This window comes from Cyrtonyx montezumae, unplaced genomic scaffold, assembly GCF_038088225.1.
Source record: "Cyrtonyx montezumae isolate F1298 unplaced genomic scaffold, pur_monq_1.0 scaffold_8, whole genome shotgun sequence".
NCBI lineage: Eukaryota > Metazoa > Chordata > Aves > Galliformes > Odontophoridae > Cyrtonyx > Cyrtonyx montezumae.
Genome location: NW_027072089.1, coordinates 39178545 through 39199066, shown reverse-complemented (window position 1 = coordinate 39199066; position 20522 = coordinate 39178545). Strand labels below are relative to the sequence as shown.

Sequence of the window (20522 nt, the reverse complement as noted above, 5' to 3'; positions counted from 1 at the left end):
CCAGATACTGTAGAGGATACATTTGCTCACTGTGTTATAAACAATAATAAATGAATAACAGAGTAATGTTTTACAGGTTATGCCTCCTTGTCCAGGATGCCTATGGCATGTTCAGTGAAGTACAGCTACAGTGTCTGGATTCTGCAGAAGACATTGAGCAGTATTGCAAGAGATGGGAAGGAAAATTCTGCTGTTTAGCTGGAATGAAAGTTTTGCAAAGAACCACAAGAGGAAGGTGAGAACTGTCTGAGAAGAGTGTGTTGAGTGCTGTGGCAGGCTGAGGTGACCTGCCATTTTATTTATTTATGTGGTCAATATTCTTTGGAACAACTGAATCAGGCTCTGTTTGATTAAATATCCTCACAGCCATTTTTAGGGCATCAAGTAGGCATCAGCTGGATCCAATTGCACTTGAGCCAAACATACTCCCAAATCTGCATAAATAAACCGACACGCAAAAACATACTTAGCAGAGAATGGAATTTAGAATTACCTTATACAGTGGTTCATAAAATAGGAATTTTCTTCCTCTTCAGTAAATTCAAAGACTTAAAAACGTTAGTTCATCTCGCTTCATTGCAAGGCTGTTTATTACAGTATGGGGTTTTTTTTTCTGTTTTTCTGTTAGTTTTTGTCTGAGTTGAAGTTTCAAGCAAAGATTTTCTGTTGGCGTTTGAGAGGTTAATTCAGTACGGCCTATACATTTTTGAAAGCATAGTTCAAGTGTCTCTAAAAAAAAAGTCAAAACCAAACCAAACAAACCAAAAAACTGAAAAACCCTCTCAGATGATAAAACCTTTCTTATTTGGAATAAGAGCATCCACAGTCCTACATAAAAATCCGCACCACTAATTAATAAATTGATGTTCTGATACCTCCTTCATCTTGCTTATTCTTTGATTCCTTTTTACTTTCTTAAAATATGTTAAATACATTAGATAAAAAAACACCACCACTTTAAGTAGATCTTACAGTTATCTATCAGAGTATCTTTCTATGAGAACTGATATGGTATCCACATGGGGAGCTATATAAATATTACTAGATTGGTTTAATTCTCAACATGATTTATTCTGTTAAAAACATCCTATCTCGATAAGCCTTGGTATTAGAATGGCTATAATATTTCATCTGACACTGTTTTCCTGATGAAAAAATGCTGTTTCATCAAAACCAGAAAGTTTCACAGAAACTTTATCTATTTTGGAGACAATTTTACTGTGAAGACTTTCAGGTCCAGAGGGAGTGAATGCTTCTCTCTTCTTCATTTCATGAAAACTTTCAGAAAGTCTCATTTCATATTGGAACAAAAACAAATTTCAAAGCCTTGAAATGTTTAGCAAAATGGAATTGTTGTTTTCCAGTCAGCCCTATTCAGTATGTTTTTCTTTTTATGTACTTGCAGTGTTAATTTTCAGATCCTTTGGATTTCAAGCCTACTTGCATTTTTATGGATCTTTAATAACAAACACGTCTTCTTATTTAATTATTTTGTTGTGTTTTTTTTTCAAGTTACATTTTTTCCAAACAAATTAAATAATGGCTTTGGAATTCTGGATTCAAATGAATTTTTACAACTGGCTGCTGGTGTTTCCAGTACTCAGCCTAACTAATAAGAGACAGACTTTTTCTAATATAAATTCTCTTTCAAAGCAGCAGTAACTTACTTCTGGCTATTCTGAAGATGATTAGAAGACACACTGCTGAAAACACTGGTGGCTCAGCTGGAGCTGTGCTGGTGGTAACCCTGCTAGGAAACATGAAAAGAAATTGAGTAGAGTAGCTTCAGGGACAGTGTGGTGGTAAACGTGATTTCAGTGTACAAGTTGGGTGGGTGGGAGGATTGTTATTATTTCTTTCTTAATTGTTTTAGCTTAAGTTCTGTTTTATAACTTGCTATTACTTTTAAGTGTCAGGACATGTTTTGTGTCAATCTAGGTGTGATGGAAACCACAGTAAAGCCATAGCTGAAATGAATACAAGGGAGTACTTATCCATGGAGAGTATAATTGGGCTGTAGAACTCATTGCCACCGAATAAATGGGTTTCAGGAGACGCTGGTATAACTGAGCACATGATGGGATATGCCTGTAAAGTTCCCAACCTTGGCTTGTAGCACATGAGTGAAGAACAACTCTGTGGTCTGCTCTGCCAGAAAGACATTTGCTTTTTTTTTTTTTTTCCTTCCAGAACACCAATTATTTTTTGGAAGGAGATGGCTCTTAAACTTTTTGTTTCCTGGAGTTTGACAGTGACTTTTAAAATGGATAAAAGGGAGTAAAATGTAGGAAATATGAGGGAAAATACACAGCTTCTTTTTTTTCTGCCTTTGTAGCACATGATCTGGAGAAAGCCAAGAATGGCTAATAAGATTCCATATGTGCCTGTTGTCCTTCAGTCACGTGGACTGTAATCTCTGTTATGGAGACAGAGAGCTTCCTCAATCATCCTGTTAGACAGAGGAGATTTTCATTTATCAGATATGAGAAGTTCTCAAGGTTTCTCATCAATGGAATACTGTTATTGTTAAAATATTTTCCAGGCCATCATTCATTCTCATCATCAAGTATTTAAATTAAAATACTATTTAAAATAATTCCAGTAAACACAATTTTTAAATCACTGTAGTGAGTTGAATTTGCATTTCAGGGACTAAAAACCAGATTCAATTAGATGCAGGGACTGAGCACTCACTAAAATGTCTCAAAAATAAACGAACTGTAAATTGGCATAGTCTGCTGCTTCCTACCATACACTGATTTCAATAAACTAGGACAAACTTTGTAGTTAGATATCTGTCTATACCAACAAAAAATATTACCTTTATGTTATTAGCTCTGATTTGAGTTCCACATAACGATGTTTTGTGTTTTGATAATCTGTGCCCTTTTACCTCAATTGCCAAGCACTGATTTGTTCTACTACCAGCTATAACAGACATACTATATTCTTCTCCTTACGTTTTTTACAAGGTTGAAAGACAAAGAGTTTATATCCAACAGAGCAGTAAAATTACACTAGTTTAAAAATGAAAGAGGGAAAATGCTTTAACACAATATGTAATTAACGCAGGGTGTCAGTGCCAGTTTTGTCCCTAAATTTAAAAAAATGTTGAAAAAGTTTTTTTAAAAGATGAGAATGTCACATGGATATTACTAAAATCTACATATACAAGGGCTGCTCTGAAAGTAATGCCTCCTATTGTATTATATCGGCTCACTATGTCAGAGACGGAATCACGGTATTGTAGGGGCTGGAAGGGACCTAGAGACCATCTAGTCCAACCCCCTGCCAAAGCAGCTCCCTAGCCCAGGTTGCACAGGTAGGTGTCCAGGCAGGTCTTGGATGTCTCCAGAGGAGACTCCACCACCTCTCTGTCACCCTCACCATGAAGAAGTTCCCACTTCTTCACTCCCATTTGTGCAGAATTTTGCATGCTTCAGTTTGTGGAAGAGTCCAGCCTCGTCCCTTTGCCTCCCACTCTTTAGACGTGGATCAGATCCCCTCTGATGTTGGTGGTATGGCAGTAGAGGTTGAATCTTCCCACTGGTGTTCCATTACATTTTGTTGACGTGTGACAGATGGCAGTGGAGAGGCAGTCTGATGCAATGGCATCTGGAGGGAGGGCGTTTGAAGCAAAGGTGTTGAACTGAATTCCTCCATGAGGAGAAAATCGCACTCATTGACTTTCACTGATGCTTGCTGACTGTTTATGGGGACAAAACAATGGATGTGAGCACAGTTGAGGGGTGGGTGGTGTGTTTCAGCAGTGGCAACAGCAACAGTGTGTCACCTCTGCTGGTGCAGATTTTTATGAACACAGCATGCAGACTTTTGTTCACTGCTGGTGAAAATGCATATCCAGTTGGATGGGGCTTTGAGCAGCTCGGTCTAGTGAGAGTTGTCCCTGCCCACAGCAGGAGGTTGGAGCTAGATGACCTTTAAGGTCCCTTCCAGACCAAACCACTCTATGATTCTGTGATTCATTCCTATCTGTAGTATTGGTCACAGTTTTCTCTCTTTTTTCTCTCTCTTTTTTTTTTTCTTTTATTTCAGTCTCATAATTCTCTGTTTTGTACCAATCAAATTTTTCCTCTACTCTTCTCTGGCTAAGTAGATGGGGTGAGAGTAGTGTCTGTTGTGTACCTTGACTTCATCAAGCTGTTTGACACCATCTCCCACAACATTCTTGTTACGAAGCTTAGGAAGGGTGGGATAGGTGAGTGAGCAGTGAGGTCGGCTGAGAGCTGGCTGACTGGAAGAGCTCAGAGGATTGCCATCAGCAGCACAGTTGATTGGAGGCCTGTAACTAGCTGTATTCGCGAGAGGTCAGTTCTGGGTCAGGTCTTGTTCAACATCTTCATCAGTGACCTGGATGAAGGGATAGAGTCCACCCTTAGCAAGTTTGCTGATGATACAAAGCTAAGAAGAGTGACTGACACACCAGAAAGCTGTGCTACCATTCAACAGGACCTGGACACACTGGAGAGTTGGGCAGGGAGGAACCTGGTTAGGTTCAACAAGAGCAAGTATAGAGTCTTGCACTTGGGGAGGAAGTACTGTATGCATCAGTACAGGTTAGGGGATGACTTGCTGTAAACAACCTCTGCAGAGAAAGAGCTGTGTGTTCTTGTGGATAGCAGATTGGCCATAATCCAGCAGTGTGCCCTTGTGATGAAGAAGGCCAAGGGGATCCTGCATTAACAAGAGCATGGCGAGCAGGTTTGAGGGAAGTGATTCTCCTCTATTCAGCCCTGGTGAGGCCTCATTTAATCTACTGTGTCCAGTCCAGTTCAAAAAAGACAGATATCTCCTAGAAGGAGTCCAGCAGAGAGTCACAAAGATGATAAAGGGCCTGAAGCACCTCTCTTATGAGAAAAGGCTGAATAAACTGGATCTGTTCAGCCTGAGGATAAGAAGACTGAGGGGAGATCTAATTAATGTTTATAAATATCTGAAGGGAGATGAGTGGCAAATGGATGAAGCCAAGTTCTTCTTGGTGGTGCGTTGTGACAGGACAAGGAGTAGTAGCCTAAAACTTGAACATAGAAGTTCCATATTAACATGCAAAAGAACTTCTTTATAGTAATGGTGATGGAGCACTGGAATGGGTTGCCTACAGAGGTTGTGGAGTCTCCTTCTCTGGAGACATTCAAGACCAATCTGGATACCTACCTGTGCGACCTGTTGTGGGGAATCTGCTTTAGCAGGGGAGTGGACTCAATAATCTCTTAAGGTCTCTTCCAACCCCTGTGATTCTGTGACTATGCTTTCTCTTCTATTTTACTTTATACTCAGAAGTGTAGCACTCCTGCTAACTGTTATAAAACCAAGTGTTTCAACTGGTAGACGTTGACAGGAAGTGTAATATTAAGACTTCTCCACAGAGCAAGGAAGTCATAACTTCCTTCCTTTGGTTTTCCCTCTTCCAAAGAGACTGCCATCTAAAAGAGCCACCCACATCTCTGAGGTTTTGAGGTCCTGAAACACTTCAGTAATTGCTGTGGTTAAAAGTTGAGTTCCACTTAGAGCATAATTTAAGTAATTACATTAACGTTTTTAATATATATATCTTATTATTATTTTAATGACTGTTTATGCATCAGAAAATCAGGGTTTTTTCTGCGGTTTTATTCAGCAGCAGTGACTGCTGCTTTGCATATTCAGTACTTCTATCATGAGTCTGTTCAGTAACCAGCACTGCAGGGTGAAATGGGAGTATTCAGTGAATGAAAAGTTTTAGATTAGAATTCTAGTGATTTAATGGCATGGATAATTTCTAACATATTACAGAAGATTGTTATTGAAGTATGTAAATAATTTTGTCAACAAAACTATTTCATATATCTGTTTTTTAACTGAGATGCTGGTTTAATAGGCTCAGGTTTTTTTACCTTGTTTTTTGGTTGCTTGCATTACTCAAGTCTGAGAAAACACAGTGTTGCGTAGGTTGTATACTGCCAGATCTTAATAGGTAAATTATATGGAAAGCTAGCTTGCAGCACCAGCTTTATATTTGGATTGCTTGACCCCTATGCAATTTTTAGTGATTTTTTTTCTAATGTTGAGTAAAGAAGTGTTTCATAGGGGGGTAGGAATTGCTTTATTTTTTGAGTTCTTGATATTGTGTCTGCAACTATAATAATGTCAAAAGAAAACTGTTTGCATTTGGATTACAATTGGAAGAGAAACAGAGGAGGAAACAGAGAAGTGCTGAGTCGAAGCTGGGGAAGACATTGGAGGAGACTCCTGTCTTCTTCCTCTCCCCTACTCAGTCTTTCTTCTTTCCTAGTTAGGGACATTGTTTTTCTCCTTCTGTTGTCTTTGATGTTTCTAACGTTTTCTGTCATTTTCCTCTAAACCTGTGGTATAGTTATTGAAATGAAAAAATCCCCCAAACTATAAGCTGCTTTGTGATCAAAAATCATAGCAGCATAGCTGTACTGTTTAAAAATTGAGTCAGGCACATCACATGCACAGCTTCCGGACCAGAACTGTAGATGAAACTTCATGCTTTTGAGAGAAACAAACAAATTCTGCTCAGTTCATATCAGAGTATTGTTTGACACTGTAACTGCTTAGTATAACTTGAGAAACAGGAAACCGGTGAAGTACTGCTCTGAAAATTCCAAGTTCTAAGTTGTTAGATTTTTGCTGTGTAATGTACAGTATGAAATGTTCACAGGATCAGAGATGAACCAAGTCTGTAGATGCAGATTTATCATTTACAAGGTCTCTAAAAATAATTACAAGGACGTTTCTCTTTAATTTGTTATGTTTTTTATCAAAAATCATAGGGCAAACATATATTTGTGTGCACAAATGAACGTATGCCATTTGACTTAGCAAAGAATAGCAGAACAAGCCAGGAAGGCTAGTAGTAGGTGAATTCTATTATCTGCTGTGCTGTGAAACTAAGGAAGATTGTTAGGAGAGCAAAAGAAAGCAACTTATTATGTACTGAGCAGCACAGTAATCATCTATGGCAAGAATTATTGGATGGAAAAGTAAATGCTGTTTTGCTACTATCAGTCACTCTCTAGCAAGCAGCGCAACTATCAGGCGGTTTAAGATGATTTGCTAATAATTGGTCAGGGTTAATTCCTGCACGTGCTGAAAGCACATTTTGCATTTTCTCAGTCATGTGAAGTCTTTAAAATGTTTTCATTGCTGTCTGGGTACATAACAGGCAGTTTTGATTTGTGGATACACAGAAAAGACATGCCACAGTTGAGCAAGCATAATCTAATAGGAATGTCTCTTAAGCATACTGAATAATTAAAGTAATCTAGAATACTAAAAATATTTATTTTGCCTACAATGTACGTCATATATACATGCTTATGCTTGTGTGTATGCACACACACAGACACATTGTATGTAACAGTGCCATTGTGTTTTAGCAAAGCTTAAAGATTAGGATTTACAAAAGAGAAGTGTTCCTGTACATAGAGGATCTATTTGTCCAAAGTCCACACTTTACAAAAGTCAATATTTTAAAACTCTGTTAGATTACTTGTGGTCTTGCTGTGTCAGTGATAAGTACTGAACAGACACGTGTTTAGTATGGGTCAGATAAATTTTTATCAGACAGATGATTGCAGTTTGGCATGGAATTAACAGATTTAATCTTTTATTTAGAATCTGAGGTAACTTCTGTCTGTTTCCTGGTATGGATTCAATCTTGTTGGGATTTTTTTGTTCATTGTTTTGAAGGAAGATTATAGAACACTACAGTGAAGTCTTTGTCACCTAAGTTTGTCACAAATGTTATTATTTAAAACATTTTAGTATTTTAATAGTTAAAATACTTTTTTAAGTCGTGTGCCTGTTTCTTTTCACTTCTTACTCTTCCTTTTTTTAAGAAGTATGTGCTTCTGTCATAAAAACATTATATATTTTTTTAAATAGTGATTAGTAAGTACTCTCATGGATCTAAATCATTAAGTTTTTATTTTGTCTTCTGTAATGAGAAAGGCTCTTTGTGCACATCAGGGCTAACCAAGTTCCCTCACTGTAGCACGGAGCCAGCTGTTCATCTCTTGTCCTGATTCTACATCTGAAGAAGGATGCTTACACTGGATAAAATACACCCATTGTTTAAGTCAGATTGAAGTGGGATTTGAGTGTGGCATGGCCAATAAAGAGAATGAATTTTATTATTTCTGCAAGGATAATGATTTTCAACAGAGGAGGACACATTGTCTTGCCATTTCTCTCCACTGTGGTTCCCCCCCCTCATTCCCCCTTATGCAAGCTGAAGTCCGTAAGTACAGAGAGTTAATTTTCTTGGAGGTATGAGAATGGGTGAAGCAAAGGGGAGCCCCTCACCAGAGACTCTGACTGATACATTCCTGGGCCCACCAGGGACAGCTTGAGGACAGAACTCCACTTTCTACAGAGGAGGATCCTCTCATCCCTACATGATGTGACTTGGAACTTGCACATCCTTTGGGTGGCAAATGTATTTGTGGTTTGCCTGACTGGAGTCAAAGGGAAGGATGAGTCCAAGATGTTAGGAGGCACTCACTGCATAGTGCTGCTCCTCTCCCTGTTTGTAAACAAATGCTGTAATTCAGTAATAATTAAGTGCTCCTAGCTCAAGCAGTTAATGAGCTCCTCTGAAAGACACAATACTGTGTTGTAGATGTTCTGACATCGAGTTGCAAGCTAGAGGAGAACTAAAGACTAAGAGACAACTCCATGCTGCTTGCACTAACTTAAAAACAGAGATTTTCACTAGTGGATCAATGTAAGGTCTGTGCAGAGATGTGATTATATCTGGACTCCAGGTTGGTAACTACATGATATCTGAACACACATACACAAACACAGAATTTGCAGTATACTGTTGTACATATCCTGCCCTTATACTCAGTGTCAAGTGAGCAACACCACTTGTGTAGCTTCCTTTGTTGCACAGAGGCTGCTCTCTGCTTCTGTAGTTCTCCTTCCTTGTGTCGCAATTAACAGGGGCAGTTTGCTCCACTGAGTGTTGGCCCTCCTGCAACTACAGAGAAGATTTCTTTCTGTATGGTACACCATGTCAAGAAATTGAGAAGTGATCATTTTGCTGTAAAGTTTGATTAATACCGAAGAAGTGTTGCTTTGTATGTTGTAATATTCTGCTAAAAACAAAATGTGAAACAAAAATCTCAGTCTCTGTACTCAGCCTTTTCCTTTTACAGACTTGATGATGAAGCCATATAAGTCAGGAAGTTCACTTTTGTAGAAGGGCAGCATATTTCTGCTGTTCCCAGTCTCCTCATCACTGTGGGGAACACAACTACAGACAGCAAATGATCTTTCTAACCTGCCAGTTGATTACCCAAATCTTAAATTGAAAGCATTATTCCCTGAGATCCAGTCAGTCTCAGAGATTTACATTCATACAGTATTGGTCCTTGGGCATCACTATTAGCATTCTCATATGTGATACCTGCAGCTTTATGAAAAAATATGGGAAGAAGCTGACTGACATTAGATACGCCTAGTATAAGCATTTAAGGCTGAAAGGAAGGGCAAGGGAAATACAGAATTAAATATGATCAAGCAGAAGTGAGTTAAAAGCAGAACTTTAAAGGAGATCTGTTACTCCTTGAAGAGAAGCAGCATATTGCAACGTGCTTCAGTCAAGAACAAGAGTGTGCCTTTTGTTTCTTCTAAGCATTTTTTGTTAGAACCTAAGATTACCTTCAGCAAGTTTTGGACCTCATTTTTAGAATTGTTTCAGAAGTGATCGCTTCCATAATTGGAGGGACAGACAGACAGTTCTCAGAGGCACTGTGGGGTTAAAATCCAGATCTCTGTGCTTTGAGTACACAGAACACGCTCAGAGAGCTCGGACAAGATAACGGTGAGCTTAAACTCAAAAATGCACGCCTCTTCAAGTTGGTTATCTGTAGTTATTTCCCCTCCCTCAGCTATTTTCTTGGCCTCTCCCTTGGATGTTCCTGCTTTTACTGCATGGATGACACATCAACCAACAAGCCAGCCGCTGAACTGCTGCACATTGCAGCTTTGCGTGCGAAAGCTGAAGGATTTGCAGTAGTTAATCTCAGTGTGCTGTTAATTTTGTTTTGTTTCTAAATTGAAGGTGGAAAACTTGCAAAAAGAAAAGAATCATAACCAAATGAGCAGCTGCATCGGAACGGGACTGTTCTTTGCACATTTGTACTCTTAAGGCACGGGTATATTTCAGATAGCAAAGTCTTGTCAGTCTGTCCACTTCTATCTCATTGCTAACTTTCCTAACAGCAGTGGCAATCAGTGTTAGAGAAGAGAGCAAGAAATGAAGATGTTAGAAACAAAACATTTTGTTCAAGCTACCAGCTAACTTGTTTAAAGCTATTTTTTAAAAGCTGTACTGGTGTCTGCGTCCTTCCCAAACTAGCACTTACCCCACTTCCCCCGGATTTTACTATGTCACAGGCTGTTCATGGCAAAGCATTAAATGTGACTTGCTTGTCACTGTATGTGATGTGTCCCTTCCCTCCATCTCCACCCTGCAGCAGCAGAAATGATGGAGATTTAATTAGACCAAATCAAAACCAGCTTGTAGAAAACAAATATGATTTAAAATTGTTTTCATAATCATGCAATGGTTTAAATTGTATTTCTTAATGAATCTTTTTAGTACAGCATCTAACAGTGGAAACCATTCTAAAACTAATTTTATTGGTCTTATTGAAGGGCGTTAGGACTTTTTAGTCTGATAGACAGTTTGTGGCCTCCAGTAGTGCCTGTAAAAGTTCCTGGACAAAGTCAAGACCCTGAAATGGTAAGTGTCGTTATTATGGAAACATACTTTTTCACTACAATTACTGTTTTTCTTAGTAGTATAACATATTTGGGGAATCAGATTCTCTCCCTCTCTTTAGCTACTGAGGTTTGTTTTGTTGGTTCTACCATCTGACTTAGACCAACCTGAGGCTCTCTGGATCAGCAGCTTCTTTCCAAAATGATGCAATTAGTCTTTTATTAACACTTTAGAACTAAAATGATAGACAGTCCAGTCAAAGTATTCCTTTTTTATCCTCTCCTCACAGGAGGAAAGAATACTAACTGGCTTCACACTATTTGAGAAGTACACATATAATATTAACTCATACTTTTGAAGAAGTTTTCAGCCTTATATTTGAAAACACTTTTTGGAAGATTAGTCCCCATGAAGACAGACCAACTGATGGAATCAAGTCTCTTTTCAGTTAGGATGATTCTGGCTGACCATTACCCTGATGTGAAGGTGGTCAAAAGATAAAAACAAAAAAGACCTAATCAAAATAATGAAATTTTCTGTGATTTTGGGAGGTGGGGAAAATTCCTACTGTGAAGTATTAAAATAGATTCAAAGTATATTATTGTACATCTTCCAATCCAGAATTGCATCTATAATTTTCATTGAATTGGCCTTTGTATGTGAAAAGGAGTTCTGTCAAATCGAGTGGCATTTTGGTAATACGAGGTCATTTGAGAAGCTTCTTAATAACCAAATGTTTGTGCTGTCTTGTTGTTCCCCTATAGCTGTTCCTTAGGGAAGAAGTTTATGGTATTAAAAATTTACGTTAGAGCCTAGGAAGAAAGAGCTGAAAATAAACAAGTTTTAAAAGCACGGTATTCATCTAAGACTTTGTAGATGGATATTACTAGTTATTCCTAGTTATTTCTCAACTCTGAGATTATTTTTGCTGCAATCTACAGAGCTATTGGGATTGTACTGGGATTTATTTTGAATAATAAAAAAGTTCAGTTGAATAATAAAAAGTTATAAAACCGAGACTGAAAATGAGTGAAACTACCATTCTTTCTTCGACTCTCCCTTTCATCTAGACATTTCAGAAGTCTCAGAGGAAGGGATTGTTTTCTATGTTAAAATACTGCAGAAGACAGAATGGAAATTTACACGGATGGAGCAAAATCTTAAATGCTCTTCAGCACTGTTATGATTTTCATTTGTTCTTCTTTTTCTCTGTTCTATTGACAACCTAGAAATGAAGTAGACTTTCCATAATCGTGCAATTTACACTGATGCCATGGGTTTAAAATACCTATTAATTTTACAGAGTATCGAGACGTATTCTACTTCTGCAGGTTTTAAGTAGAATACACTTTTTTTAGCTGAGATATGTTTTTCCCTGTGCAAGCAGTACAGTTTTACTCAGTTTTTGGAAGCAAATTTAAGGATCGATACCTAAGTAATATTGCCAGCACCTTAATGTTGCTGCAAAGAGATCTGTGGCATGGATTTCTTTGGAGCTGTATGTATGCTTGCATACCTTTTTTAGTGCCATCAGAGGCAAATATTATTTTTAATGGGTGGACAGCTGTCTTCAGCAGATTTGTATTTATTGTATTAAATGAAATGCTTTATTAACAACCAACAATGCTATAAGAATATTTACCAAGTCCTGTTTAGCAAAACTACTGTAGTGTAGCATCTTTTATTTCTCAGAAGGCTTTCTCATTCTTTAAATGGAGTTAAAGTTGTTACGTCACAATACTTTCTAAGGGGAGAAGAAAAATCTGGCATAAGGCAAAAAGAGCAGTTCTTGTAGTTGCTGAGTTCCTGTTCTTCATTATCTCTTTGTGCTGTCCTGGATTTAATTTAGCAGCTTTTAAAGTTCTTCGGCTGTTTACTATCACAAAAACCCACCCACATGCAAAATCCCCAAATCTCAGAAAAGTTAGGGATGACAAAAAATAAATAATCGGGGTGCCCCTACCACCTACTAGCAAAATGCAAAACAACCACTGTCACCTTGAAAGAGTTGCAGTGTTTGCCAAGTGTGCCAAATCACAAGATGTTTTTGTGTTGAGGATCAATGTCCGATTATGGAAAGAATGATACACTCGGGCTGATTTCACTTAGAACTTGTGAATATTGTTTTATTACCTCAGCTTTTACTTCAGAGTCATTATTTTGTTTTCCCATCGCTCTTAATAAACTGTGTGGTTCATTTAGGGTATTATTATAAAACCTGACTAGCCAAATTGGAATGCCTTTTTTAAGGTCACGTTTCTTTTCTTTCCTTTTTAATAGATGACAACTAATCTGCCTCCTCCCAGCTTCTGTTACGTTCTGACTGTTCAGTCTGGTGAAATACACATGGAAGTGGATGAGGAAGAGAGGGTTTCTAATTTGTACCAGCCACCAACTGTGCGTAGCCTAAAGGAAATTCTTCAGGTAAGTTGCTTTAGAAGTCTGGCAACCTATGTCTTGTACTGCTAAATTTCACTTACCTTATTTGTCTCATTCCCTGTTTTTGTACCATTTTTTTTTCAGATCAGTGGTTGTAATGAACGTTGTAGCTTTTGGGCACGAGTACTGTATCTAAGGCCACAGGTAATCTTTTCATTTAGCAATGGAATTGACATCAATTTAACATAATGTATGTGAAGAGGCCAGCATTTATCTTTTTTAGAGAATACAGAAACCTCCTGGATTACCGTCGAGAGCTGAGCGAGCAGAATTATCAACAGGTCTGAAATGCTTGTGTATGGGTAAAATGATCTTCATCTTCAGTTTCAATTCCATTTACTCTAGAAGGTGAATTATTTTTGAATAGATTACCATCTAGCCCAAAATAATATTTCACCCTAATAGTGGAGCTCGTGGATTTCGTTTTGCAGTGAAAAGCAGTCTGTAGGTAAGTGCTGTCCTTACACATACACAGCAAAAAGTTCCCAGTCAGTTGACTTGGTATAGAATGCAACGGATGATGGTTTTATAAAGATGCAGTTTTGTGCTTTGCAGGCAAGTGGGTGACTTCAGTAGAAGCCCCTCAGGCAAATTTGGCTTTTGTGGTCCTGCTAGTAGAGAGGAGGAGCTTTAGGTAAATACATCCTCCATCCACACTGTGTTGGGAAGCTTATAATTACATTTTATTTGTTTCTGAATTATGCTACAACTTCCTTTTGAAATGTTGCTAACTCTCTCAGTAGTTGAAGGATTTTTTTTTGTTGCTGATTTATTGACTTTTTCCTGGTGACTGGACCCTCAGTACAGCTAGCTCTGGGGAGAACAATTTGCAATTGTCCATCAGCACCACAGAAAATGAAGTGTAAATCAAAGCATGTGAAGAAAACACAAAGAACTCTAGAACAGACAGCAAAATAGCTGAGGATGCTTCCCAGCAGTATGGGACATAAATGTGATGTAGGTCTTTTCCTCTTGCTTCAGAAGCCTGTGAGCTGTGATTTGATTATTAGGCAGGGAGTAGCTTTAGCTTGCAAGATGAGGGGTAGCTCTTACCACTCAACAGTGCTTTCTCCAAGCTAAGTGACAGCAGGGTATTTTTAAACATGAGAAATTAGGGTAACTTAGTGGGATCTTCGGGCTGCCAGCAGAAAGATGGACATATGTGGAATGCTATTTTCAAGGAGTCTGTTCAGTTAATGGAAATAAATAAATTACAGACTAGTGATGTCCTTGCCAAGCATTTTTGTATTAGGGAATATCTACATCTGAGATACTGGAGGTCATCAACATCACTTCATCACTAAATTAGAGAAAAGACAAAGAATGCAGGAATGGATGTGACTTTGAAGAGTGGAAGCTTATTAACAAGAAGAAAGAAGTCTGTGATTCCTTTTTTCTATTGGGAGGTTTACTAGCCATTGCCTGAATTTGTGTATTAATTGTAATTAATTTTTCTAATTATTAATTTTTATTAAAATATTAATAAATATTTTGAAAGTGGAATTGGAAAAGCAGTGGAAGATCATCTTTTATAACTGCTGGGTAACACTCTGCATTGCTGCTCTAGAAAGATAATGGTATTTACCTACTGTTAGTGTATTGCTTGCCTGCTCCTTCCAGAAGGTTATGAGCAGCAGCTTGTTAACTGTGGTTACCTTTGCCAAGAGGATTTATCCTTCACATGCAAAATCATTCAGTTATGATATGTGAGGTAGGGACTGCAATTTAGTTCATTCAGCAAAGATTAACTGCTATGTGAGTTAATTCAAATATACATTAAAAGTAGCATTAATAATTCTGTGAAGCGACATGTTTGTGTGGAGGAGGAATGGAAGTATTCTTTTATTATTGCTCAGAATCTGTGCTGTGGTACAGAAGGAATATGGGGAAATATATTCCATCTGTGGTTAAGGAGCTGTCCTTCCTTATAACTCAATCCTGCTGCTATTTGTCTGTTGTGTCCTCTCTGTTCAGAACAAATTGTCACACATAGCAAGATGATGATTTTACACTAACTTGTGATTTTTGCTGTTATTATTATTTATTTTTTGGATGATTCCCCTGAAAGCCAGCTTTTAATGTGTTAGTAATTCTAATTGGACAGCTGTAAAGCATCGTTCTTTTGAAGCTATTTTAGTGGTATCTGCACAGAGAAGGCACTCAAATGCACGTAGTTATGAGGGAGAGAAATAACGTAAATGCAACAGGCAACTTACATTAAGGCATAACCATAATATCTGAGTTTTATCTGTCATTACTCCTAATTACTGTATTTGCTCTAAGAGCTGCCATCGTGAGGCAAAAGATATTTTTAGTCTGATTAACTTTTTCAAGATTTGAATTTAACTGGATAAAAAGTTGGAGTTCTCAATGCATTACCTTACACTACAGAAAGGTAACTTTAAGAATAAAATGCTTGTGTGATATGTGTTTCTCCAATCATTTCAGTATTAAAATGTCTTAACTGTGATTTATAATCAACAGACTAATTAAAAATATTTTTACAAGCCTTTTTAAAACAGAAGAAAAATCAGTTAAATATTTTAAAATATCAGAATATTTAAGAAATTGCTTGTGCTGGTAAGTATGGAATATAGTCTGTATTAAACTCATTTTTTCTAAAGTATGGGAAAAATCACATACATGTGTATATTATAAAAGTTGTGTTGAAAACAAAAACAACAAAAAGAAAACCTTTCTTCGTCAACCTAATTTAGTTAGAGACTCTAGGCTTATCACCGAAGTGTAAACTCATGTCTATCTAGTCTGTCTTGTTCATCATCACAGTGTGAGTACTTTTAAAACACTACTGACTTAGCAGTAATTGTTTTCAGATACGAAGCCTGTCGTGAAATGTAGTTATTTTGGTTGTAACATCACTAGTTTCGATATACCTTAATTTTTGTACCTGTCTTAGGCAGAAAACTCACACTGTTATCGTGGTTTCCTGGGTTTCTTACTTATGAGTTATCTACTTTCATATCTCTGTGTATCATTGAAATACCTGGAGATGAGTTTGTTCAACAGAGAGAGAAACCTGCAGCTTTGTATTTACAGGAGCTATTATGGAAAGGTACTCTTCAGAATCAGACAACAGTGAATAGAACGTTTTCTTAATAATAGAAGTGATGTTAGCCTTTCTTTTTTAAGGGAAAAGTTACTTCAGTCTTTGTTCTCAACAAATAACTTTTTATAACATTTATTTTCATATCCAAATGAGTTAGGATAAAACATGATAGTCGATAGAGCACCAAGATCCCAGTGGATCAGCTTTGGGATGTTAACCGTAGCTAGAGACAATAGTCTATGTCTACATTAAGGAACAATGAAAAATCTGATTCATTCTCTTGTACAGGCCTAAGTGATGTGATCTGTTAGTTTTATTAGTTGCTTACGCATAAATTGTTATCTGACTTTCCTTCTTTTAAAAATTAATGACCGCATTCCAATTTTGTATCCTTTTTTTCTCTTTTTTTAACCAGACAAAACACAGCGTTCCTGTAAACCAAAGAGAGATTTTGTTGTTTGTGACTGACTTGGCTTTGCAAAGTGAAGTTTGCGGAATTGCCAGAGTTGTTGCTGTGTCAGTCACTGCATCATGCGTTCTCAGTACGGAAGTCATAGAAGCCCTCAGTGTTACATCGCGATTCATCTTCTTCAAGGATGCCCTGTGGGGAAATGGTAAGCTTTACATGTGGTTTTGAAGAAACTGGAATCAAACTGAAAAGCACCCTCATTACTAACCCTGTAAAACATAACCTGTATAGACTTTCACTCTCAGATGAAGATGAAACGTTACAAGTTTGGGATGAGATGTTTGAACGGAGTTGTAATTAGAGGTTTTCTGTAAGGTTTCTCTTCTGCTGTTGTTAGGTTTTGTTTATATTTTAAATCTCCCAAGTAAATAGGAAATTAAGTGATCTTACTGTTTGTTCACCAATATTTCTATCAGTCTTCCTTGATGACTGTTGAATTTGAAGACCAGTGTCAAACAAATTTGTTAGGTGACAGAAGATTCAGAAATAGTAAGAAACTTGCTTACATTTGTTTTGATATTCTTGCAGAATCTTGATTCATTGAACTTACATCTAAAAAGAGTAAGGCAATGAATCTAGAGACTTGAGTGTAATAAATAAAGGGTCGTTACAAGCTTTCCTTTACCATTCCAGCTGTGAGCCCTCAAAACCATACAGATCCTGGGAGACGGTGGTTCACTCTACATTCATTTTCAGTCATTCATATGAATGAGGCTCACCCATCCTTCTGTGTGGTGTATGCTCGTGTAATTCACATCTCATGCCTTAGCTTGGTTCCTAAATGCAGATGGCAGTGGGTCGTGTCACTGCATCCACTGATCAGTCTGTTTTCCCTTGCTAATTGCATTTATTTGGAGAATAAAGTATTGCATGTGCATACACTTTGTAATCTTGAAATAAATAAAAATAAAACAACCTTGAGGGTGACCAAGACTTTTACTGGGGAAGAGATAAGAACTTGATGTTTCCAGCATGGTACAATGCAGTCTGGATGGAATCTGATTTGCTTTTTTAACATGTTAAGAGTTTTTAGAAAGTTATTTTCCCCAAGAGTCACGAAATGTAACAAGAGCATGTATCACTGAAGGCAAAATATTTTGTCATTGAGAAAACCTGATAGAGTCTATTCGTCTGTTCAGTAGCTGGCAGTGATGAATGTCTTTATTGGCCATGACAATTATCATGGTCACCTTTTTCCTTGTTACTGTACTGAGTTGAAATGTCTTTGTTGGCAGGTAGGATTATTTGTGTTGAACGTACTGTTCTCTTATTACAAAAGCCTCTTTTGTGCTCGGCTGCCGATGCTGACCTCAGTGAGCTGCCTGGCCCTGTCAAACTTGATGAGCTGGATTCTACCACACAGGCCAATTCCATTTGTGCTGTGAGAGGTTCGTATTGGCCTTTTCTGAAACGAACATGGTTAATTATTTGTGTTCACTTTAATTTTTCAGGTCCTCATATTGATTTCTTGCACAAACAGGGTGCAGGGATAAAAAAAGCACCGTATTGCTGTAGATCATTAGGATATTTAAGTTTTTATGCTTCTTTGTGGGCTTTGTTTGTCTTCTGCTGGCCAAATTCTGCCTGCCTGCTGCTCCCACTCACTGATGCCCCAGAATAAATGGTCGATGTGCAGTCTGTTTGGTCGTTTTCCTTTCATCACCGTCTTCTTTCAGAAGCCTTCTGTTCACATCAGCCTTGTTGATACTGGCAGCAGTAAGGGATACCGATATTTTTGAGGCAGATGGAGAAGACGTCAGCCAGATTCTGAATCGTAGGGGTTGCTGTCTGATTTTCCTGAAGCTTTGCTGCAACAGGGCAATTCAATATTTCACCATAGTCACCCAGTTTAACTTTGCTGAGATTTGCTCACCAGATGCTTTGGATCGTTGCTTTGTCTGATACTGTAGTCCTAACACTACCCATGCAGAAACATTTCTTGCAGTGTATTTTCTAATATTTCCTAACTGTGTAGAAAGTTTCATACACGGTATTTTCTAACACTGTCCACTCAGACTTCTTAAACACCCCATTGCAGTGTGCCTATAGGGAAAAAATCCTTAAAAGCCAAGTAACTTCTGGCTTTTATAGACATTTCCCCTTTTTAATTTAACTCTTACAATTCCAGCAGCCCTTGCACAAAATTCTTGACACCATTTTATGTTTACACATTAAAGTATGAAATGATGTTTAAAATAATAGCAAATAGCAATTACAAATTAATCTCTCAGCTACATAGCAATACACTGAAAAGTTGGTTTTAAACCACTCAAAGCTATTACCAAACACACCTTCCCTCTGGGTAGAGCCCCAAGTTAGCAGTGCCTCTATGAGTGATGTATGAGCCATCCTGCAAACACTGAACTGTATGTAGTGAAGAACACGAACAAGCACAGGCACTCTAAGCCTTGGTCATTACACACAACTTCACAATTGAAACTGTGAGTTACTTGAAAGATATTTCTGTCACTGGGTAGGAAATACTTTTTCTTTTGTTTCAATTTTGTTTTTAACTTTTGCAGTAGTTACACTAAGAGTTATTACTTCTCTGCTCTTACTTACAGTAACTAGGTTACCCGAAGTGCCTGTCTTCTTTCATCCCATTCACAGTGTATATAAAGCACAAGTGTCTGTCCTTTCTTTTTTCAGTAAAGCAAAGCGAAGACATCTTTGTGAGCCGTGTGGAAACAAACACTTACTTCACGTACATTAGAGGTGTGACACTTTCCCTGGTCTTTATTAGAGATGGAAGAATGACATCAGGGTAAATTAGTCCTAAAATCATGTCTTGCTTGATATGAAATTTGCCTGGGGCCACTGTTACCAGTAGATTCCCACACCTTTGTACCAATGTAGAATATAAAGCATCACATTTAACCCTATGCTAGTGCTATATATCTATTATAACCTTCTCTTTTTGTGTAACTAAAATTATTTAATAGCATCTAAAACATATGTCCATTGCTTCAGGGTTTGGTAGCTAGTGCTTACAACTTTCTAATGAAAAGAAGTGAAAATAATAGCATTAACCATACTTTGTTGGTGGGAACATGAATTCTATGGAGAAAAAAATTGTTTTCACTCACCACCCCTGTGTCATCTAGAAAAAACTCACCAAACTGTTCATCTGACTTCCAATGAGCAGCAGGATTGGCGTTCATTGTTTTTCTTTGTGTCCCCCTTTCACTTCCCCTACTGTTGGTCAGTGCCGTAGTTAAGCAGCCTCTCATCTAATGCTCACAGGAGCTGCAAAGGCTTTCTTTACCCCTTATTGAAGTGTTGTTTCTTCCTGCTCTTTTGCCCTATGTGGTGCACCTGCTGCCTTTCAGGGAGTTGGCAGTGTAGTTTCCCAACCTGCTTTCAATCAGTGGAATAGCTCTTGCTGCAAATTGTCTTCATTTATTTGTATCAGTGTTCTGCTATGCGAAGTGGTTCAGCTATACTTGTCAAATACTTTCTCCCCCATCAAAAAATGAGTGACGAGCAGAGCCAGTTTGTTTCTCAGGCATTTCAAGGAGGCCCAATCATCCTAGCTCTGGGAACTGGTAAGAACCTTTGATTGCTTTCTACTAGGCAGTTTATTCTTCTTTCAGGGATCAATCTGTGGTTCTCACCTGAGAGCTGAGGGTTAACTGATTTATTTTCACTATTCATGCCAAAGTGATTTGTAATTTCTTTTTGCCATGTAGGAGCAGGCAGGATGATTCTCCTTTAAGAATGCTGGCAGTCCACACTGCACAGAACTGCTCTTACTCTTAACCAAGCTTACAAGCAAATTCTAGTTAGTT

At 37.9% G+C, this 20522-nt stretch overlaps 1 protein-coding gene across 2 annotated transcripts in view; it reads left to right on the top strand.

Moving 5' to 3' along the window:
• SPIDR (scaffold protein involved in DNA repair) overlaps positions 1-20522 on the top strand; it is a 193030-nt gene that overhangs the window by 166652 nt on the left and 5856 nt on the right. Inside the window, exons 11-16 of one of the 2 annotated variants that reach the window (XM_065751936.1) lie at positions 77-235; positions 10693-10780; positions 13040-13183; positions 13283-13342; positions 16681-16879; positions 17970-18122. In XM_065751936.1, coding sequence (XP_065608008.1) covers positions 77-235; positions 10693-10780; positions 13040-13183; positions 13283-13342; positions 16681-16879; positions 17970-18122 — 803 coding nt within the window. The remainder of the gene's footprint in view (positions 1-76; positions 236-10692; positions 10781-13039; positions 13184-13282; positions 13343-16680; positions 16880-17969; positions 18123-20522) is intronic. The other variant, XM_065751938.1, reaches the window with a different exon arrangement.